Source organism: Pristis pectinata, chromosome 1 (assembly GCF_009764475.1).
Source record: "Pristis pectinata isolate sPriPec2 chromosome 1, sPriPec2.1.pri, whole genome shotgun sequence".
NCBI lineage: Eukaryota > Metazoa > Chordata > Chondrichthyes > Rhinopristiformes > Pristidae > Pristis > Pristis pectinata.
Genome location: NC_067405.1, coordinates 38,278,857 through 38,303,459, shown reverse-complemented (window position 1 = coordinate 38,303,459; position 24,603 = coordinate 38,278,857). Strand labels below are relative to the sequence as shown.

The 24,603-nt window shown below is 39.5% G+C and overlaps 1 protein-coding gene across 1 annotated transcript in view; it reads right to left on the bottom strand.

Moving 5' to 3' along the window:
* The window catches only part of ly75 (lymphocyte antigen 75), a 104,544-nt gene extending 81,798 nt beyond the window's left edge, over window positions 1-22,746 (bottom strand). The window contains exons 1-5 of the mRNA XM_052028184.1: window positions 22,576-22,746; window positions 19,835-20,212; window positions 7,210-7,380; window positions 4,101-4,265; window positions 819-929 (exon numbers count right to left, since the gene is read on the bottom strand). Of these exons, the coding sequence (XP_051884144.1) occupies window positions 819-929; window positions 4,101-4,265; window positions 7,210-7,380; window positions 19,835-20,212; window positions 22,576-22,672 (922 nt within the window). The 5' untranslated portion in view covers window positions 22,673-22,746. The remainder of the gene's footprint in view (window positions 1-818; window positions 930-4,100; window positions 4,266-7,209; window positions 7,381-19,834; window positions 20,213-22,575) is intronic.
* Window positions 22,747-24,603: the final 1,857 nt, after the last annotated feature.

Here is a 24,603-nt window from a genome sequence, read left to right as displayed (position 1 = left end):
GCTGGGGGCAGCCTGCAAGTGTCGCCACTCTTCTGGCACCAACAATAGCATGCCCACAGCTCCTAACCTGTACGTCTTTGGAATGTGGGAGGAAACCGGAGCACCCGGAGGAAACCCACGCAGACACGAAGAGACCGTACAAACTCCTTACAGACAGTGGCGGGAATTGAACCCGTATCACTGGCGCTGTAATAGCGTTACGCTAACCACTACACTACCATGCCACCGTGAGAAATTCAGTGGAAATAAAGTGATAGTGCATAGAAGTTTCTTCTCTCAGAGGGTAACGAATCTCCAGATTCTGGCAAAGCCAGATCATTAGATGGTGGAGATAATAAATATTTGAAAGATCGAGGAGTTTAGGGTTATGGGGAACTGACGCAGAAGAAGAGTTGAGGCCAGCATAGATCAGTCATGATCATACCGATTGGTAGGGCTGGCTTAAGGGATCAACTGCCTACTCCTTCTCCTATTTTCTTGTGTTGTGAAAGAAACAACGTCATGAAACTAATTAACTACAATGGAAAAGATTTAATAACTTAAAAAACAGAATGAGAAATTAAAATAAAAAACCCTTAATAATTGAGGAGCTTAACAGCTAGAAAGGAGAAAAGAGATTGTAGAATAAAAATGACCTTCATTAGGTTGACACAAAACCACCCCACTAAATCATATTAAAAAAAAATGTATAAATTTGTTGTGATTTGCTACTGTGATCTGCATCCCGATTATTGGTATTCATATCACTTCTTTAACACATCACACATTTTGACCCAAAGCATATAACACTGGTTTATATCTGAAAAGTATTTATTTACCATCATCCCAATTGACAAACACTAAAGGTGTTCCATCTGACCACTGCCAGCCACCTGCCATGTTCAGCTGATTCAGACCAATCCAAAACCTGTTTGGAGTATTTCTTTGCTCTGTTAAAAGAACATGAGAGTTGTAATGAATTATATAAAATAACAAAGATACTATGCAAGAGCTCTGGATACTAGTCTTCAGTTCAAACAGATAAACATTTTGGTTTGGTCAATATTTCTGTACATAGGAAAATTTGTTACACCATCTCAAAGTTGGTGTTTCAAACTTTTTAAGATATCTTTATTAGTTACATGTACATTGAAACACACAGTGAAATGCATCTTTTACGTAGTGTTCAGGGGGCAGCCCGCAAGTGTCGCCACTCTTCTGGCGCCAACATAGCATGTCCACAACTAAAATTGAATTTTTATGCCAGGAACTCCATATTTCACCCAATCAAATAAGCAAGATGGCAAACAAAACCAGTGACAAGAGACACTGACTTCTGGGCAGGCAGCTGATTGGACTGTGGGTGAGATGAGGTGATGGATAGACAGTCTGTGATTGAAGAACAATTTATGGATCAGGATTGTCCTGGGTGTCAGGGGAAAAGGTCTCTGTTTGTGCAGTTGAAGAGGAAGGCGAGGGATAAGGCCTGACTTCTGGAGCTGTCAGCTTCCACCTCCCTTGCTGCAGCCGGGTTTCATGAGTCCTGGCAAGAACAGCCAAAAGCAGCTAAAATTCAAATTAGGCTTCTAATAGGACTGTGGGTCCCTAATTTAAATGGTCATACATCTCCAAGATGGGATACACGCCTTGCTTTATATACATTGTCGTAAAAATCAAGCAAGCATATAATGCAATGGAGATTTTAAAATAGAAATAGATTAATGGTTTAACCAACATTCCCAAACTCTCAATCATCTATCAAGGGAGATTAATATCTAATGTTCTCTATTTTGAATCTCAAGCTGCAAAAGAGGACAAGTGGAGTTGGCATTACTGTGGTTAGATAACGTGCAGAAGCAATTATCAACTTACTTTGATAGATATCCATGCAGGTGGAACCATTCTGCCTCTATGGTGCGAGTAGGTAGCAGCAGTGGGAGGATTGAAGAAACACAGAACATTAAGGGCCCTTTGGCCCACGATGTTGTGCCGACCTACATAAACCTTATCCCCATTCAATCTACCCCCCTCTCTACTTCACCTCCCATAACCCTCTAATTTTCTCTTGCCCATGTGCCTGCTTAATAGTCTCTTAAATGATCCTACTGTATCAGCCCCTACCACCACCCCGGCAGTGCATTCCAGGTACCCACCAATCTCTGTGCAAAACAAAAACCTAGCTCTGACATCTCCCTTGAACTCTCCTCCACGCACCTTAAAATGGTTGACCTCTAGTATTGACCACTGCCACCCTGGGGAAAAGATGCTGGCTGTCCACACCTCTCAATCTTATATACCTCTATCAAGTCTCCTCTCATCCTGCATCTCTCCAAAAAGAAAAGCCCTAGCTCGCTCAAACTGTCCTCATAAGACATGCTCTCCAACCCAGGTAGCATCCTTGTAAATCTCCTCTGCACACTCTTCAAAGCTTCCACGTCCTTCCTATAATGTCTTGACCAGAACTGAACACAATATTCCAAGTGTGGTCTAACCAGAGTCTTACAGAGCTGCAACATTACCTCTCGGCTCGAACACAATCCCCCAGCTAATGAAGGCCAGCACACCGTATGCCTTCTTACCTGCCCTATCCACTTGTTTATATCCATGTCCATGGGATATTATAGTCCATGGGATCCATGGACTTAGACCCCAAGACCTCTGTTCCTCCAAACTGCTAAGAATCCTGCCATTAACCATGTACTCTGCCTTCAAGTTCAATCTTCCAAAGTGTATCAGAAAGAAAATGCCATAACCACTATACACAGAAGGGGGTTCACTCACCAATCTATTGACGCCATCTGGTGTTACAAACTAACTAAGTATAATTTCAGAAAAGTTAATTATGTAGAAACTGCATGGCAAAAATTCTTGCAGTATTACCCATCCTCCTGAGTGGTTTGGACATGTGGACAACCTACAGTCAATACCTCAAAGCAATAAACATACCAGCAATGCCATCTCTATCATGTCCTCCAAATTCTAAAATAAGCATTGTACTCCAAATTCAAGAGATTTTCTGAAGAACAAAGAAAATGTTTCAGCCTTTTTTGAAAAATTGCAACATCCTAGCCAGTTCAAAGAAATACCTGGCCTATGACTATTAAAAATGGAGGTGGACTGTCCGCGAAAGCATGGAGTATCTCAAGGACCCATGATGGGAGCTCACAGAGACCAAGAGCAAACAATGAAAGGACCACATAATATCCCAAGCAACCCACTCAACCACCTGTTATGCACCATCTATTGTAAAGTCTGCAAATCCTGCTACCTCAGATCCACTGAACTGGAATGGAAGCAAGTCATCCTCTACTCTGAGTGACTGCATAAGACTATGTACAATAGCACTGGCAGTTGTCTGTTTTGGGGTATTATTTTCCACCCCACAAAGTTATGATCATCTCCTACTTAATACGCTAATTGACATCTAATCAACCCCTTTCCCTAGCACTCAAAACCCACCAGGACCAATAATTGCATCCCATCCCAACTAGCTATCCCTGGCTAGCAACCACACTTAGATACAGCCACCAGCACGTGACCAGTTGCTCACATCCTCCAGCTTGAGTACGAGCACCTGACCAAAGATCACATCCCAAGAATTCAAGGATCATCACTCCCAATAATCATAAAACCCACAACCCACTTTGACCTTACTTGCCCCACAATCCAACTGTCACCGGACAACCCTTACTCCAAATCCTTACTTTTACTCAGCCAACTCCTGATCCTCACCCCATACCCAGGGTCTCTCTCCCTCATCATACCAGAATTCCTCAATGCTCCTCACTGGAGAAACAAAACCTTCCGCCTGCAAGGCCAACTCAGTATTCCACAGGCCCTTGAGCCTTGCGCACTATTGAACTGTTAGGTGGTGTGTCCACAAACAAAACGTGCGCTGGCCCACTGTACACCACCTGTTTAACACACAGGCACTGACCAAATTCAAGGTGCTGAACTGATATTTTTGCACAGCAACATGTTCAGGTTGGTCTCAGATTTCATTATGTTTGTGCATTACTGGAAAGTGACACTGATGTAAGTATTACTAAGACAAAAAGAGTATTGGCTTCTTTTGACAGAGGTCTTCCCGTTTGTCATTTATGGTTTACATTTTAACTCACCAGCAATGTACTTCTGAACTTGTAGATGAGGGACACTCAATAAATCTCCTCCCTGACTCTGACAGGAAAGACGAGCCTCATTCCAGGAAAGAAAAGACTGAAAGTTAAACTGGTAGCAAGTCTGTCCTGAATTATCAATCTTCCAGAAAGTTTTGCATTCAATATCTGTAAAACAAATCAGTGATAGAAGTAACCTTAATCACGCTGAATAAATGCAAACAGTATTAGGATTCATGGGTTTATTTACTGATATTAGAAAAGGGAAGGTAATGCAAAAGACTGCTTTCAAGACAATTTTCTGCCTCAAGCAGCTTCAGGAAAAAATTGCACATCTCCTATACCAGCTCCGTAACAAAGTTTTGTAACCACAGTACAAACAAGTTTGTCAATTATATTAAAAGCAAAATACTGCTGACATCAAAAATGTGAAAATGAATAGAAAATCTTGGAAATACTCAGTAAGTCAAGCAGCGTCCATGGAGAGAGAAACAAAATTTAAACAGGCAGTACAATCATGGATACTAGGGAAACTGGATCTAGGGTTAACTTGCACATTACATTATAAAGCATTAAGACAAAAAAGTGTGTTCCCATCCCAGTAAATAATACTAATCTGGTTTGCGTAGCTCAAGTAGCGTGGGACCTCAGAGATAATCCTATCATCACAGAAAGTCAGAAGACCACAGCAGTGTTTGTGTTAATGTAGTTAGAGATAACAGAGCTAGCTCCAAGACAAATCTCTATGGCAGCAGAGATAACTCTAAAGTAGCCAGAAGCCCTCTCCACAGTAACCAGGGACCCAAGCTAGAACAAGGACCTGAAAATGTTGATATACGCAGACACAAGTACATGGTAAAGATAAATTGGAAGGCAATAACACAAACTTCTCATCTCAAATAAATGCAGGCAACAGTGATAGTTAACTAACAATGCCCTTGAGAAGGAGATACAAGGTAGCATCCAGAGGAAACTGGTAAATAGCAGATGATGGGCCTGCTTCTGATTCTATCACCAAGGTAACCATGGCCCTAACTGAACAAAGGGATGCTTTAGGCATGTAACTACCGGATCCCAACAAAAGGCAGGGGTCTATAAAGTACACAATGATCATGCAGGCAAGGCAATGTCAGGAGCAACTGACCATGTGCCTTCTCATCTTGGGTTGGTCAAGAATTGATAACTAAACACTGGGGAAAATGTTGCATCTTATTTCTATAATGTGTATACAATGCCATGCTTCATACATTTCTTCCTCCTGCAAATGATAGATCAAATCAATAAATACTTCACTCTTTGACCCAATTCCAGACTTGTGCAAGTGATTCTATTGTTCAGGTAAGTGACCTTTCAGATTGTTCAGCAAACTGTTTCCACAGAGGGAAAAAAAACAGAAGGTGTTGAAATTCCAATGAAGGATCTTCAACCTGAAATGTCAACTCCAATTCTCATTCCATGGCTACTGCTGCCCAACCTGCTGAAGGTTTCCAATTTTTTTTTATATTTCAGATTCCGGCATCTGCAGTTTTATTTTGATTTTCAATTACTGTCTTCATAGAGTCTCTGCCACAGACTTCAAATAATTGCCTATTCCAATTTCAACTTAGGATGAACAATTTTTCACATTATATTAAGACAAGATACAAAAGATGAACTCATTTCCAGTTAAATTAGTTGACAGTCATACAAGAGTATTTTGATGAACTTAAAAATTAGGTTTTCTGTTTCTGCACTATTCAGTTTACAAATTTCCATCCATTAAAATTACTTGGTTGGGTGGTATGGGGGAGGAAGCAGCAGGAAAGTACACAAGCACATCCAGGAAGATCAAGACAGCATTTCTCTAAAACTGAACACAATCTAATTGTACAAGTATTTTTAACTTCCCCCCCCCCCCACATCAACTTTCACGTACATGCAGAAGTAAAGATTGATATCATGACTAGTTTCACATCAACAAAAGGTTTCCATCGTCAAGTTCCAACAATATAATGCTGGATTGTTAGTGTCCCATACTTTGCCTCTTCTCAGACACCCCCATTTAAATCTTAGAAACTACACACTGAAATGGGTTTCAGTAAAATAGCACATTGAATTTTAAAAGTAGCTGTGCCAAACTAAACCTCAAGCTAATGCAAAAAAAACACAAACAACAGAATGTTAAACAATCTTATGTTTGGCAATACTCTTGTCAGAGCACATTAAGTTCTGGTTACAGTTGCTAAGTTAAGAAATATTCGAGTACTGAGGACAGTGCAGGGAAGGCTACGGACCCAAGTGCTGGGATTGGTACAGATTGGTACTTGATGGTCAGCAAGGACGGTGGGCGGAAGAGCCCATTTTCTGTGCTGTACAACTCTATGACTCCAATAGTAGAAAGCTCTCTCAGAAGGTCTGACTTTATAAGAGACCTAGGCACTGTATCCTGGAGAGGATAACGTGGATTTTTACAACCAAGCAAACTATGGTTTAAACAAGTGGCTAGTTTAATAGGATGTGACAGAGGAGTGGCCCAGCCAGCTTGCTATGAAAACAAACAGGAATTGTCAGGAAATGGCTCTTCAGGGATTAAAAATCACAGGAAACCACTTATAAGTTTTCAAAATACTTCCACAATTCCACCATCACCCCTTCCTTCTCTCCACCCAATGAAAAAAAAAACACCCATTCAAGATCTCTGGGACATGATTTTCTACATGTTGAGGGTTAAGCAAACTGAAAATATAAAATTTATAAAGTGCATTTAATTAATTTCCAAGGGAAGTACAGAGGAAACACAATTTAAAGGCAATAAAATATTAATTTAGAGTTGATATCATGTTCTTCATGCAGAGTGGTGACCATTTGGAATGAGCATCTACGTGGTTTGTTTGGTGTGAACAAGAAACAGATTTTGCATTAAGTGTGATTAAATGGGTTCCCCAAGCCATAACTTGGATATTATTGAAAAACCAAATAATTTTATTTAACTCCCGTGGTAATTTTAGTACTCACATTGCAGAATTCATTTGAAAACGAGAAGTAACAGAGAATGTATCGAAGTTTAAAGAACCAAGTAAATACATTTAATCTGCTAACTTTGTGCCTTAGAGTTGTGAACTTTGTTACTTGCCTGGTTTCAAGCACTTTCCCCACTTTCTGTCTCTGTCATAGTTATCAGTCGTAGCACACCATTCCTCTGCTCCATTTCCTTCTGTGGTACATTCATAGTACCAGTTTTTTTTGTACTTAAATGGGAATAAACAGGGCCTTCCATAACCAGTCCCATCAGTTGTATAAACTTCTGCAGCAGAAAACAATTAAACAATTAAAGTGCAAGAATGTAAAGAGATGCATTAGCTTAGTTCCAAGCATTAGTTAAATGGAAGATAAATTACACAAATACAAATCTTAGGGCTTCTTAAGTGAAGGAACTACACAATTTTATAAGAGTGAGAGAGTGCTCCGACAAACCTTAACTTTTTGTTTTACAAATATGTTGCTGAGTGCGATGAGCTATCATGGCATACCATAAATTGAAGTTTGCTGCAATTAGTGATAAGCAGCTGTTAAAATATTAATACACGTCAGACAGAACACAGCTCAATGCAAATTAAATGCACAAATTTTACTAGAAACAATATTTTTGTTTGCAATCCATTAACTTTCACGGTGATCAAAAACCTAGAGAAACTGAAAGTAAATGCCTAACACAGAAGTGTTATAAAATATGCAAGAACTTTTGAGAAAGCCCCTCGAGATATTTCAGGAAATGTTCAAGGGGCAACTCCTTTGCAAATAGAACATTGCCTATTTAAACAATGATTGCAATGATAGGACATCCCTCAATTTTTAAGTAAAGAAAATGGTTTAATTGTTGTGTCAAAGAACTCATTTTAAATAAAACAGCAACCTCAAAAGCAAAAGCTGCAGCTGCTTTATAGCAACTGCACAAGACTTCTCCATTTATTCAACTTAGAAACAGAACAGAAAACAAAATGCCCACTTAAGCATATTTCAGTTTTATTCAAAGGTAATTGTCACCACCTCGTGGATATCCAAACCCATTTCAATGATCGTTAGTTATAATGAACTGCAATGACCATAAATTACTTACTTTAATATATTCAATTTTTTTTTAAAAATAAGAACTCACAAAATAGTGTTAGAAAGCAGATCAGGCAGCATTCATGGAAGCTACAGAGACTGCATCAGAATTAAGTTATTGACCAGAACTTGCCGAGAACAGTGAGCTACCCACTGTGGACATATAGAAAACTTTAAATGAACTGATGTAGATTTAGACTCACTGAGAGGCAAGCTCCCAGTCCAAAATGATGAGGCTTTGTGCAGCAGTCAGACCTTGTGTCATAATGTGGGAGGGTCAAAATAGCCCAATCCAAAACATGACTGAAAAAACTAACAGTCAAATTTCTGTCTCCAGCTTTTCCATGGTTACCTTTTGTTTTTTGAAAACATTCAACAACTATACAAAGAAAATAAAAGGAGTTAAAAAGAGGTTCGTTGTCTGATCTTCACTGAAAAAGCCTCGGTACCTCTTGATTGGAGAAAAGTGGATTGGCTGAGTTTCCCATTCCTGATTGCTGCCCTACAAAGTCCCTGTTGCAAGAGCACAAATTGGTGTAGACAGGATTGGGATTAAATTGTGATGCCTCAGTGAGTGCCAACAAGGAATTGAACAATCAAAGTTCACAGATGAAAAATGGCTGCTTAGGAGAGGTTCTGGGAAGGCACCTGACATCTGTAGATCCACATTCCACCAAGAAATCAATGCCTCAAGGTGAGGACTATTTATTTCTGCACTGCATTTTTCCTCAGTTTACCTACTGCAGCAACCGCAGCATTTTCCTTCTAATTGCGGAGACCCTCTTGCTCTGGCCCAAGTATTCTCTACTTCCTCTTCATCAGCAGCAGAGCCTTCAATCATCACGGTTCTGCATTCTTGAACACCATCCCCAATACTACTTGGCATGCGCCAGCCTCTCCCAGTTTCAAAAACCACACAAAACCAACTGGTCATTTTCCCAAGTATATTTAAAGAAGTTCTGTTCCATGTCCATTTTCACCCTACCTAGCTTGAACATTTTACTATGTTAAAGAGTTGCAGCTATTTCCTCACAAAACTTATTAAATGGAAAAGGACCTGGATCCATCTAATCCACTCCAGGTAGCAGTAATGCAGGTTAGCAAGGCCATCACAAAAAGCAATCAAAACACTCAAGTTCACTCCAAAAGGAACTGAATTCAAAGCAGACAAAACAAGCTTGTAATGAACCTTGGTGGACAACACAGAGTACCAATCTCTAAATTACTTAAGGGTAGGGAGGCATTGGAGAAGGTTGTTCTGAAAGAAAAGGTTCGCACAAGACACGAGAACTTACAAGCCATATGATTGAACAGATTCTATGAAAGAAGCGGCCCTGATTCTTCTGCTGGAAGCTAAAGGAACATGAAAAGGGTAGATACTGAGAGGATGGTGTGGATATTAAACAGGAATAAGCTAATAGGGCATCATAGTGGTGCAGCTAACAGAGCTGCTGCCTCACAGCTCCAGCAACCCAGCATCATCCTGACTTTTGGTATTGTCTGTATGGAGTTTCCGTGTTCTCCTTGTGACTGCATGGGTTTTTCTCCCACATCATTTTGACACACTTTGGAATCATGAAGATAACTGACTTCAAGGCAATATTATTGTTTTAAGTTTTAACTTCTAACTTTCCAAGACAATGTTTATTGAAAGTTAAAATTCAGCATTACAAACCCTGCATTGGGAGGCCAAACACAGACACCATACAAGGACATACACCAATAAAGGTCTGTGAAGAAATCCAGAAAAAATAAATCCTATATTCAGGAGAGTAGGAGAAGATATTTATGGCAAATAGCACAGATCCACGAAAGAGAATAAATGAGCACCAAAAGGCGTCTGCAACCACAAGGTGTATGGGACGCTAGATAAACATGAAGCAGAAAGGAACACAAGGGTCATTCTGATAAGGTCAGATGAAGATTCGCAAGTGGAGTCTATTTGGAGTATCAATCAGAATCACATATACATACACACAAGAAAAAGAAATACACAACCTGTTAAGTACTTTTGGTGGTAAATCTATTCCCTTATGCAATTATCACTTCTGTAAGTTAACTGTATTTTGCTTTTCACTCAAACTCTATTGTACTTTAGTCTTTTTTTTCCCTAATCTGTTGTGTGTCTGCCTGCATGAGTACTGCATATTTTTCACTTTATTTTCTTTACTAGTTTAGCTGTTGCTCATTTGTGATGGAATCCATTGTCACAAAGGCTCTGCAAACCGAGACAAATGAACATTTGGTTTTCTTCACAGGTGTTTGCCCAATTTGTTGGCTGCATCCAGACATTCTGCCTTTTTATTTCCAAAATCATATCATCTGCAGGTCACTTGACACTTTGTTGACTGCATTGTAATAGGTGGAGCCACAACACATGTGGAACTATTTTATCAGCTGGCTGAATCGAATCCCGAAACTGGTAGAACAGGATCAGTGAATAAATACAATTCAGTCAGGAAAGGTAGAACAGCCACAGTAAACAACATAATGGAAAAATTCAAATACAGGTGGAACAATATGGCAACTGGCAAAAGTTCTGATGCACATGGGCCCTACGTGATAATTCATTATTGAGACATCCAAGTCTGTGGATCAGCAGAGGGGTAGATAATATCCTCACTCAAGTTCAGAGAGGGAAAGAGCACAAAAGCAGGCTCCAACCAAAGAGGGGAGTCCTCAAAGTTGTGTTATTGGGAATGATCAAAAAAAAAGGTCTCGAACACAAACTTCCTTCTTTGTTCCTCTGCTTCCCTCATCCTAAAATAGCTTCCCTCTGTCCAAATGGTGGCATTTCCCTGTTGATTGTTAAAAATGCATTGCCCTCATTAATGCCAAATTCCCTCCTTGCCAATGATTGTTCCCTTTCCCGTTCATTCAGCATTAGGAAAATCTCAAAAGATATGTTTTGGGAACTGCTTTAAGCTGTTAGTTTTTTCTTCCAGCACACCTCTGCCAAAAGGTAAATAATTTAAACAGTCAAATAAAATTAAGGTCTATTTCTGATATAACTTAGTCACTTAACTTTGGGGATTTCCCTCTGACGGAAGCGAGATGACTGTACCAAACAGCATTCATTTTATACATTGTTCAGGAAATAATTTTGGCAACATTCCCTGGTGCATGGAGGAGAGTTCAGAGAAAATAAAACTTACATTCTTTCTCCCCATTTCTTTCCCAGCTGTCTAAAGCATTCTGTTATTGCCCCTTGCCCATTCTCTTGACCCAATAAAAATAGAATACCATATTCAAGGAACCAACAGTAAAAGGTTTATGAAAGGTTAAAGAGTAAGTCATGCTGAATTCACCCTACCTTACATAATAATAAAAGAGCTGACCAACCTAGTCCAAGGATCAAAAACAGAAAATGCTGGAAGCAGTCAGCAGGTCAAGCAGCATCCAAGGGGGAGAGAAACAGAGTAAAAACACTATTCCCTTTATTGTGCAAAAACCACCAAAAAAGTGGCCCATCTGTGGCTGACAGAAAATTAAAGATAGTATTAAATCCGAGGAAAAGGCTTAGAAGGTTGTCAAAAATAGCAGAGGGCCTGAGGATTGGGAAACATTTTAGAATCCAGCAAAACAAGGAAGACACAGAAATTGGGAAAGAAAGGCAAAAGAGAAAACAAATGTAAACTAGCAAGAAACAAACGTGGACTACAGAAGTTTCCACATGTATGTAAAAAGGAAAAGGGGGACAAATGTAGGTCCTTTATAAGCAGAGACAGGACAACTGAAAATAGGCAAAAGGAATTAAATAACTACTTTGTGTCAGTCTTCATAGAAGACACAAAAAAACCTGCTAGCAATATGACAGAAGTAAGAAATAGGTCTGAGCAGGCTGGAAATGTCATATGGCTTTATCCTACCCACTGTTCTGATGTTTAAGTTACAAGTCCTTCATCTGAACTGGAAGGTGAGAAAACCAACATGCATTTAAGTTGCAAAGAGGAGGGACAGACAGAACATCTGTGATGGTATGCAGATCAAAAGCTTAAAAGTAATATTAACTTAAAAACTGTCGTCAGGGATAGCAAAGAGAGAGAAAAAAAGAAACAAATTGAAAGGTACAGGCACATCTATCGGGGGGGTGTGTGGAAAAAGAAGAGGGGCGTTTACCCGCAATTCCATATTCAGCTTCAAGAGCTACTCCTTATATGATTTTCAGGAGTCAATTGATAAGATGATGATTTAGGTATAACTGAAGTTTGTGGAAAACAACAGGAAGAAGAGAACTTAGCAGAACATGACTGGTGGTGTCCTGAAAGAACACAAGTTGGAGCCAGAAATATTCATTACACTTGTAAATAACTTAGATGAAACAACAAGCCAAATGTCTGTGTCTAACACCAAGCCACAAACAGTATGGACAAGCCAACTAAAATAAAGTAAATGGGTAAAAACATAGGCAAATGTGAGGTCATCCAATTTGGAGCTAGAAAGGACACAGTATTTTTGAAACAATGCAAGTCCTGGCGCTGCACTAGGTACCTTTCATTTAGAAAGGTGTATTGCACTTTCTTGGAGGCCAATTTATTTTACCACAACAATACTGGGTCTCCAAGAATTAATAAATCAGATTGAACAAACTAATCTTAAATTCTCTGGAATCAGAATGATTAAAAATGCAGTTGATTTAAGATTTACAGGAACCAAAAGGGAACCAATTCTGCTAATTGGCGAATGTGGGTCCAACTGCATTGACATTGATTTAGGAAACAGGTCTATTAGCAGATGGTGGTATAAAGGAGAACCATCTTCTACTGGTGACAACCGAGTGAAGTTAATTGATGACGGTTTTTGTGATAACCTTCTGATTTTTTTTTTAAAAAGCTAAAATTATTAAAAGGGGTGTAGGAAAAGACAGGTACACAAAGTTGATTGGGTGATCTGTGACTATGATCCCATTGAATATTGAACTTGGCTTAAGGGATGAAAATAGCCTCATCCTCTTCCTGAAACCTTTTCACCATCTAGGCACAGAAGAAATATTTCAATAAATTTGAGTGTCATGTTAGAGTTAGTTCTCCAGGTTCCTGACTAAAGAGATAGTTATAGAATAGTTTTACACTAAGCTTAAAATCCACAGTTGATGAATCTGTCAATAATCATAAAAGATGAATTCAAAAATTCTGTTTGCATGTCCATGATAAAAATTGCTTCTTTCTTCCCAATTAGCATTACCTAGTGGTCTAGACAGCATCCCATAAACTGCAATAGCATTTATATAGCACCTTACTGCTGAAATACATCTTAAGATATTTTTGGAAAACATAATCAAGATGTAAATAGACACCAGGCAAAGGAGGAGATAATAGGTGGGTTTTGATAGTTGACTGAGAAGTGGGTTTAAGGAGAATATTTTAGTGTTGGGCCATGCAGCTGAGACCACACTTGTTGACAATAGCACAAAAAGGAACTGATGCCAGAATCAAAGAAAGAATTTTGGGATGTCTGACATGCCCTAAGTTACAGAGATAGGTAAAGGAAGAACACGGTACTTCAGGTCAGGACCAAGTAGATCAGCATCACAGCATGTCAGCTCTACATGAGAAGACAGAATTCCCTGTACAACATTCCTTTAAGTGCCTCTGTAGAAATTTGTTCACATTGTCCTGGAGCATCCTCTGTTCAGGACTCCCACAGCAACCATGTTTCAGCTAGTCAGGACTAGGCCCTCATTCACATTCCATTACTTAATCTGGAAGTTCACCTGTAGTGATGACTTGCAGCAGACCAAAACGCTTGAACGTGTATATATTAAGAAAGAGGATGTGCTGGAGCTTTTGGAAAGAATCAAGTTGGATAAGTCGCCAGGACTGGATGAGATGTACCCCAGGCTACTGTGGGAGGCAAGGGAGGAGATTGCTGAGCCTCTGGCGATGATCTTTGCTTTATCAATGGGGATAGGAGAGGTTCTGGAGGATTGCGGATATTGTTTGTTTATTCAAGAAAGGGAGTAGAGATAACCCAGGAAATTATAGACCAGTGAGTCTTACTTCAGTGGTTGGTAAGTTGATGGAGAAGATCCTGACAGACAGGATTTATGAACAATTGGAGAGGTAAAATATGATCTGAAATGGTCAGCATGCTTTGTCAAGGGCAGGTCCTGCCTTATGAGCTGACTGATTTTTTTTTTGAGGATGTGACTATACACATTGATGGAGAAAGAGCAGTAGATGTAGTGCATATGGATTTCAGCAAGGCATTTGGTAACGTACCCCATGCAAGGCTTATTGAGAAAGTAAGGAGGCATGGGATCCAAGGGGATATTGCTTTGTGGATCCAGAACTGGCTTGCCCACAGAAGGCAAAGAGTGGTTGTTGACAGGGTCATATTCTGTATGGAGGTCAGGGATCTGTTCTGGGACCCTTACTCTTTGTGATTTTTATAAGACCTGGATGAGGAAGTGGAGGGATGTGTTAGAAAGTTTGCTGATAACACAAAGGTTGGATGTGTTGTGGATAGTGTGGAGGGCAGTCAGGAGGTTATAGCAGGACATAGATAGGATGCAAAACTGGGCTGAAGTGGCAGATGGAGTTCAATCCAGATAAGTGTGAAGTGGTTCATTTTGTAGGTCAAATATGATGGCAGAATATAGTATCAATGGTAAGACTCTTGGCAGTGTGGAGGATCAGCGGGATCTTGGGGTCCGAGTCCATAGGATCCTCAAAGCAGCTGCACAGTTGACTGTGGTTAAGAAGGCATATGGTGTATTGTCCTTCAGCAATCGTGGAATTGAATTTAGGAGCCAAGAGGTTGCAGCTAATATAGGACCCTGTCAGACACCACTTGGAGTACTGTGCTCAGTTCTGGTCTCCTCACGACAGGAAGGATGTGGAAGCCATAGAAAGGGTGAAGAGGGAGATTTACAAGGATGCTACCAGGATTGGGGAGCGTGCTTATGAAAACAGGTTGAGTGAACTAGGCCTTTTCTCCTTGGAGCGACAGAGGATGAGGGGGGGACCTGACAGAGGTGTATAAGATGACGAAAAGCATTGATCGGTGGAGAGTCAGAGGCTTTTTCCCCCCCAAGGCTGAAAATGGTGGCCACAAGAGGACATAGGTTTAAGGTGCTGGGAAGTAGGTATAGTGGAGATGTCAGGGGTAAGTTTTTTTTACTCAGAGAGTGATGGGCTGCCGGCACGGTGGTGGAGGCGGATACAATAGGGTCTCTTAAGACACTTTTGGATAGGTTCATGGAGCTTAGAAAATAGAAATTACTAGGCTTACCCATAGCCCTCTAAGGTAGGGACATGTTCAGCACAACTTTGCGGGCCAAAGGGCTTGTATTGTGCTGTAGGTTTTCTATGTTTCTTGTCTCATCCACTGATTGGCCAAGATTCCAATCCTTGAGCAGCCCTTCTCCCTCTTGAACTGGCTTCAAGGCCCTGCACCACTCCAACTGACGTTACCCGACACAAGGCAATTTCTAGCCAGCCCCAATCCTCACTCTAAATGTGATTGGACCCCAATTCACTGGCTCTGAACCCCAAAATCTCAGACTTGCCCTGGTGCAAACACAGCATTTTCCTTTACAAGCTCCACAGCACAAAGGAAAATGTGAAACATCAGTTTAGGCAATTCCTGAAATGGTCATTGGTGCAACTCCTCCAGAATGCACCTATTACAATGCAAACAATTATTAGGTCTATGACTTCCTGCTTCTGTAACATGTTGAAACCATTCTTCTCTTTATCTTCTAATTAAAACTCCCAGAAAAAAATATTTCTTCAACCAGCAAGAGAGGTTCAACTACCTCCTTTTGACCAGCAGTGCAAATAAATTAATTTACATGTTATTAACCAACATTAAAATACAAAAATTTGTGAAAACATCTGAATAACAATATTTAACCATAATTAAAATCAAGGTTTCATTCCAATTCAAAGTGTTCAAAAACCTCTGGAATTGCAAAAACAAATAACCAAGTATATTGTTTACTCTGAGCTTCATGCAAGCAAGGAATTGTTTTTAAGATAAGGTGTCTTTATTAGTCATGTGTTCATCGAGACACACTGTGAAATGCATCTTTGTGTAGTGTTCTGGGGGCAGCCCACAAGTGTCCGCCAGACTTCCAGTGCCAACATAGCATGCCCACAACTTCCTAACCTGTACATCTTTGGAATGTGGGTGGAAAGCAGAGCACCCGGAGGAAACCCACGCAGACATGGGGAGAACATACAAACTCCTTACAGACAGGTGGCCAGTATTGAATCTGGGTCGCTGGTGCTGTAATAGCATTACGCAGACCGCTAAATCACCGTGCCTGCCCCTTTTCATTATCACCCTGGTGTACATAACAATAAACGAATCTGAATCAAATTGGGATATAGTCTTTCTAGAATAGAGCATTTTAATAGGCCAAAATTTGCTAAAGCAGGGCATCTTGCGATTTGCCCTGTTAGGAGATCTTTTGTGCATCTTCAGTCAAAAACATTTTCTGACAAGCATTGGCAGGCATGCAGGGGGATAGAACGCTGTAGATTGGTCAATAGATATAGGGCTTTAGAGGAAAACAGGACCATCAGTATGAATTCAATCTCATTTTAGTACGAGCAGTTTAAGTAACATAGATAATTTTGAGACAATAATAAATAAACTGAACATTTGCCCAGAATCTCCTGGGGAAAGTAAAGCAAATTTTAATATGCAGTGTCATTATTCTGCAAGTGATCTACCATTTTGTGGTGAGGGAATACTGAGAGATATGAATCTCCCCAAACTGCTGGGCAATTTGTACTGTTCCTGTCATCCACAAAAAAAAAAAGTTGGTAGTCCCCCATCAAACTTGATTTATTTTCAAGAAATAATGGAAATGAAACTGGAAAAACAGATGAAAACAGAAAGGCACGTTCAATATAGAAAGGTAAAGCAAAAACAAAGCAATAAGAGGGATAGAAAAAGCAGAAATGGATTAAATATTTTAAAAATTCTCTAGGAATAAGTTAATAGCAGTAGGAATTGGAGTCTGCTGTATCCATTGATCCATCTTTGGGCTACAGAGGTTGAGTGAAGTTCTAGGGACATAAATCTTACCATGAACAGGGTCCTTGCATCATTAAATTCCAGCCTTCACTTTCTACAATTTGGTTCAACAAATCAAATGAAGCAATTCACAGCAAATTCTGGGCCAAAGTCAAGTTCAAACTCCGAAGAATTCAAGTTTTAGTTAAAATATTTAATATGACATTGTCAAATTTCTGCCAACTGCCAGACCCATCTGATAATACACACAAAATGCTGGAGGAACTCAGCAGGTCACGCAGCATCTCTGGGGCGGGGAGGTGGAATAACAGTTGACGTTTCAGGTCGAGACCTTTCATCACGACTGGAAAGGAAGAGGGCAGAAGCCAGAAAGAGGTCGTCAGGGGAGGGGGAGGAGTACGTGCAGGCAGGTGATAGGTGAGTCCAGGTGAGAGGGGGAAGGTAGGTGGGTGGGGGAGGGGAGATGAAAGGGAGTGATGCAAGAAGTTGAGAGATGATTGCCTCTTCTACCTCCTCCCCCGACCTTCTTATTCGGGCTTCTGCCCTCTTCCTTTCCAGTCGTGATGAAGGGTCACGACCCAAAACATCGACTGTTTATTCCATGCGCACCACCATTCTCTCCCCCCCCCCCCCCCCCCCGCCCCAAGAGATGCTGCTTGACCAGCTGAGTTCCTCCAGCATTTTGTGTGTGTTGCTCCAGATTTCCAGTATCTGCAGAAGCTCACGTCTCCTAACAAATAATGGCAGTTTTATATTCCCACAGTTAAAGGCTGCAACCTGTGTTTTTTAGAGTGCAGTAAAATCAGCTCATTATAAAATTTCAACATGTGGAAAAATTAAGTAATGTGTATGAATTTTCATATGCAGACTAAAGGGAGCAAAATTAGTTTTGTGACTTGACTCCAAGAATTGTTTGCTCAGAATCACCACTACCCCTTCTCCCTTCCTCTCAGTTTAAGTCTGAGAGACCACTTATTGTAAATGGATGGAAAATCCCACTGAACAAACAGCATAGATAAGGTAGCTTTCAAATATTGAAGTACTAAAGTTGGGGGATTTACTAACTCACAAACTAAATTATTTTCTTGCTGTATACTGATGTCTGGGATGTTGTTTCCTACTGTTTTGGAACAAGAATATTTCCCAGAAGCACTTAATTTCACTTCTGATAGATTAATTATTAATATACAATTACTTAACATAAGTAAGGTTTGTTCTTGCTCATTTTCATCTGTCCTTGAAACAAGTTCCAACCACAACCCCCCCACCCCCATTCAAAATAACATGCTGTAGAAATCTAACTGTAACAGGTGCACACTCTTCTAGTTAAGCTGGGCAAGTTGAACTCTGGGTTCAGTCTGCAATTCAAAATGATAACCTTGAGATGAAAGCAACGAATGATGGTTTATCTTCCCTGCAAGTTCCCTTAAGACACATATAACACTGGTGAATGCAAGCAGGAAGCCAGCTCCCTTTTGCAGTTATTATTGCTTTCATTATGGTAATTTGATACCATAAAGTCAGAGGGGGAAAGTAAGCTGCTACAGCATACTGTTAAGAAAGCAGCTGACACCATTAGTACGAGTGGATTAAACCAGCAATGTTAGAGATACAACCATACCAGTATGGATTTTAAGTTACTTTCACCCGTCTGTGGTACACACCTGTTTCAAGCAGTAGCAATCCTTCAGTGCACAAATGATTTCCACTACTGGGAAAGTCAAACAAGTTCAATAGCACCATTGCAGTATACTACTTGGGTATGAACTTTGAACACACAAGATGGGCATATCCCAGCAACATAACAGTTTCTTAAACACATGACACAGAACTTCCTGGCCAGACTGTCAAAGTCTGAAAAAAATTCAGTGTGCAAACAAGTTTAAACATCTTTCCAAAGAAATTAAAGTGTTGAGTTCATCTACTGCTGCTGAATCACCTCTTTTCATATTTCTTAGTGACATAGAAGGCCATTCAGCCCCAGAGTCTATGCCAGCTCTCAATCCAATTCCCCCACAACTCTTTCTTTCACACATGCCCATTAACAATCCCACCCCTCCCGATTGTTTCACCACCACCTACATGGAGCAATTTAAAGTTGCCAAATTAACCCAACAATTTGAGATGTGGGAGGAAACTAGAATATCTGGGGAAGACCCACGTAGTCACAGGAAGAATGTGCAAAGTCCACACAGATGGCACGAGAGGCATTGAACCCACATCACTGGAGCTGTAAAACAGTTACACCACCTGCAGTGCCACAGCGTCATCCTTCAATCCATCATCTGAAGATGAGGCAAGTTTCTATATGACAGTTTCTGAACTTCTGAAAGATTCACGAATAAGTAGCCAGAATAATGGCAAATTCCCCTTAAACGTCACCCATTTTCTTGCAGAGAAGTCCCTAGAATCCTAACAAGAATAGGACTTAGATAATGCATCTTGCAGGGTGTGCACCTTAATCCAATCTCTGCCTTAAATTTCTTTTCCAACGATAGGAATGTTTCACAATCTTCAACAAAACTAATCATCAATATTGTTCAAATATGCCAAGTTCAATTTTTGTTCCATTACATTTAATGCTCAATGTAAATAATATGCAGAATGTTTTACAAACAAATTACAGCTAACTTAAAATTTCACATCGTATAAATATTACTTACGGTGGTGAGGCTGCTCACAAATATCATTGTCCGAGCCATTTTGCTTCCATCTATCAGTTGCATCAATGCTCACTGTTGGATAACCATTTTTAACTGTCAGTTTATTGGAGGTGAAGCTATACACTGTGCCACCTTGGCATCGCCACCACAAAGCTGCAACTGCTACGTCACATTCAAATACTTCTAATGATGCTGCTTTGCTCAAAATGTCAAGACCAAGGCATTTTTTAACACCAATATTAAACAGCCGATGATCAGATACCCATTTCCATTGCTGAAGCTGCTCTTGTTGATTGCATGTGTCCATTGTAAGTCCAGAGGAACCTACTTGGAGGCATTTTGTCGTATTTTGATGCTGGATAGCAAAGATGCCATTACCTAAAGGGCAAGAGGAAATGTAGAGATAGGAGAAACAAAAACAATTAAATACAGTTTAACTAAAATTTTGATAAAATATTAACAAATAAAATCTTAAGGCAAAGCATGTGGATACCCAGATCATTTCACAAAACAGGAAGCTCATCTCATTTGAGGAACTAAAATTAATGTTATAACATCTTAATGGCCTAATCATGGATTTTCAAATCATCAAACTTATTTTCCACAAGGACAGCACGATGACCTTTGGGTAGTTGGCATGACCTCACACGAGTCAAAACAGAAACCCAGAAACCCCATGCTAAAAGAAAAAGAATCAAAATGCTGAAATAGATGAACTAAACATACCATTGTTCATCATTATTCACTGCATTACATGAAAGAATGATATACACTTATTATTTTTTAAAATTCTGCCCCAGCACTTTTCATTACAAGAAATATCATTGTTAACTTCAGCTCACACAATAATAACAGCTTGATTTTAAAAATCCCCTTGATGATTCAACAATATAGTCATTTCAAAACTAAAGTTTTCACATCTCAACACTTCAATCAAAACAAAGCTATGAAGAGATGAACACTGTCCATGTTTAGTCCCTGTATTAAGCGATTTCACATCAGTGGAAATTAATTTCTTTATTGTAATAGCAGTAAATTTCATACCATCTTATGTGGCACTATTTTTAAATATAGAATAACTTAATTGCAAGTAATTTTGTTGGCAGTTCACAAATAAAGCAGTAACCTTTCTGACCACAAACTTAAAGCAGATAGAATTGCTCAGCTAAAAAAATGCAGGACCATCATAAATATTAATAAACCAATGAAATGATGGACTTGCTTTTAAATTAATATAGGAACAGATAATAGAAGGGCAGACTAACATCACACCACTTTCAGGAAATTCCAGAAAGTATTCTCAAAGCAATGAAGTACTTTTGAAGGACAGTTACTGCTGTAATGTACAAAGCAAAGTGGTCAAAGTGTTCGGCAATTTCCCACAAATAGCAAGGTGTTACTGACATGATTTTTGTTGTTTTGATTGAGGGATAAATATTGACCATGTTAATGGATGAAACCTTTACCTATCTTTCAAATATTGCCCTGGGATTTTGTATCCACTTGGAGAAATAGAGTCAACTTATTATCACATACAAAGGTGACATCTTGGATACTGTAATCCCTGTAAGACTTCAACATCAGCCTAAAGCTCTCTATTCCAGTCTTTGGAGTAGGCCTTGAACTCATAACCTTCTGACGTAGAGGCGACATCACTACCAACGGAGCAATATTAAGTACTTTATTATACAATACAGAAATATTAGCCACATTTCTTCTGTCAGATACCACAAAGGATTTTCAGAAAAGCTTCAGACTTCACCAATCTGTTGCAATCAGGACTAAAGACAATTAAATGGCAACCTGATTAAATTGACATTATTGGCAAGTGTGATTTGAAGCACAAATCTAATGGGATGCCACACTTTCAACTTCTACTTGTCAACTGAAAGCCACCAAAGTCAAATATGATTTGTATGCACTGACAACCACTGGAAAGGGTTATCAATGGCAAAGTCATGTGAAGTACTAAAGAAAAAAGGCAGTGCCTTGCAGCACAAGAGAATACAGTACATGGCATTGTCCAATTCCAAATGTACTACCTGCTGCATAAACATGCAAGACTTATGTCATGTATGACAGTCATAAAGTTATCTGGCATTAAGATATTTTTAGCTACAGGTATCCCAATTAGAATAGATTCTTGAAATTGTTATTTAAATACACAGAAAACAATGAAAGGTAAACAAAGTTCACGTTTTAAACTGAAAAATCATAAAACTGGCAGATCTCTAAACCTGAAATAAAACAGAATACTGGGAATACCCAGCAGGTGAGGCAGCATCTCTGGAGAAGAAAAATAACAAACATTTCAGGTCGACCAACTGAGTATTTGTTTTAATTTCAAAATCCTTCCCCAATTTCAAGTTCTTCCCCAAAGGAAATTTCAGATAAATGTAGGCATAAGCCTTTGCCAAAGCACAACGCTCAGTTAAAACTCAGCATTCTAGAAATCACCAAGCAACCCCACCAAGAAAACAGCTCCAAGTAAGCACCCGGGCGAATTCTTTCTTCACCAATGCTATGAAATTGTTGGAATTGAGCCAATGACTAACCAACGTCACTCGAGAAAAAAAATTGTCTATTTTCGTTATTGTCTTCGTACACACATTATTAACATATCACGTAAAACACGTTAACGCATTGACTGTTTTTTAAAAAATCTATAATGTTACTAAAAATACTACAGAGCAGCAAAACCTACGTATATTTTCACTGTACTGTATTAAACTTAACCGCACCTGTAGTCTGAGAAGCGGTTACTGCACAACGTCCAACAAAGAGGTCAAATATCAGAACAAAATAAAAATGAATCTGTCCGGTAGCCCAGCTCTTCATGTCTGCGCAGTTTCCAGAATATTTCTGGTGCTCACGGTGTGATGCCGACAGAATATGAAATTAACCGAGCCCGTCCTCGCCTCTCTCCTACTCCCCACAAGCAACGCCACAGTTGATTGGTGGATGCAGGAAGTATTTCAGCGAGCAATTTCTCATTGGATGGCCGCCCTATATCCTGTTCAGCAGACTATCGCAAAAGTGAAAGCCATCATCATCCAATTTCTCCTGAAACTCATTTGCTTCAACAAGTAAAATATGCATCAAATGTAACATCTGACCTTAAAGGATCAATCACTTTATGCCATCTCTGCTTGAATTGAGCAAGTACTGAATTTTTCTTGGAAGAGAGCTTTTATGAAACTGAAACACATCCAACAGCCGTGTGCTAATATACGCCGTTTCCAGTTTTCATCCAGATATTAATGACACAATTAATATGAGAAAAACATAAATAGTCAAAGTAATGAAGTTAATTTTGAGAGGATGAGGATTAAAGTTAAATTGAAAAAAAATCAAGAGAGGTCAGTGAAATGTGAGAACAGAAGAATTGGTGGCGGTAGTAGACTATTCGGCCCCCTCGCCCTTGCCCTACCATTCAGTGAGATCGTGGCTGATCTTTTACCTCAGTGCCACTAACTTCACGGAAGGTTCTACAAGGATATTATGATCAAAGGGGCAGCTAGGGAGAGTAAAGGTCCCCCAAAGGATCAGTGTGGTCATCCATGTATGGAACCACAGGAAATGGAAGAGGTATTAAATGAATACTTCTCATCCATATTTACGGTCTGTAAGCTCCACATGGAATCCAGGGTGAGCTAGCAAATTAGATACATGTTACGAACCAGCAACAAAAGAAACACACTGAGTCATGATTCAGTGTTAACAACTATTTTATTAATCACTACTTATAATAATACGTAAAATAAAAGTAAAAATGTTAGTATGTTAGAATTCAAAAAAAATGTTAAACCTTGAACATTAACCCCAAAAACTAAACTCTTCCTGTGTGTGTGTGGCAAAGTCCCAAACTCCAAGTTCAGGAATGATTCTTAAAGTTCAGTTCCGCAAGCCATAAGGTGAACCATGAGCAAAGGCTTCTTCAACAACCACCGTTGTCTGAAGATAAGACGTAGACGTAGAGAAACATAGAGAGAGTAATTACGAAGTCCAAATGTTCCACGATGGAACCCAGACAACACCTCAGTGTTTACTCTGTAGTGACTTCCTCACCCCGCAAAGCATCCAAATCGTGGTCGTCCACACACAAATATACCTGTTTCCTTCTACAGGTCAGCAACAAAGTGAACTCCACCGGATTACTTCCAATTTCCATACATGGATTTCAGTGGCAGACACAGTTATTGTTTCTCATCCATCAATAGAGAAATTAGCAGGCTAGTGTCTGCTTTTCTTTCTCTCTCTCCCTTTCTTCTGACCTCTTCAACAACGTCATTACGTCCTTTATCTTCTATTGACGTAAGCATGCCACACACACACACACACACACACACACACACACACACACACACACACACACACACACACACACACACACACACACACACGCTCTATCTTAAAGGGACATTCACTGAGTCCGTAACATACAGGAAATCCCCGGATTATGAACGAGTTCCATTTTTGAGTCTGTTCTTAAATCGAATTTGTATGTAAATCGGAACAGTTACGTACAGTTCACATCTAGCGTCAATTAGTCAAATGTTTGTCTTAGTATATAGTATATATTTTACCTAAAACATCATAAATATAATAATGCAGTAATAATAATAAATGTAACTACAGTACAGTATTTATAATTGAGAGAGAGAATGTGTGTGTGTGTATAGGTATAAAAAACATTAAAGGAACATTTCTTAAACTGCTTAGATAGAAAAGAAAAGATAATGATTAAAGGTTAACACTTACTCTCATCC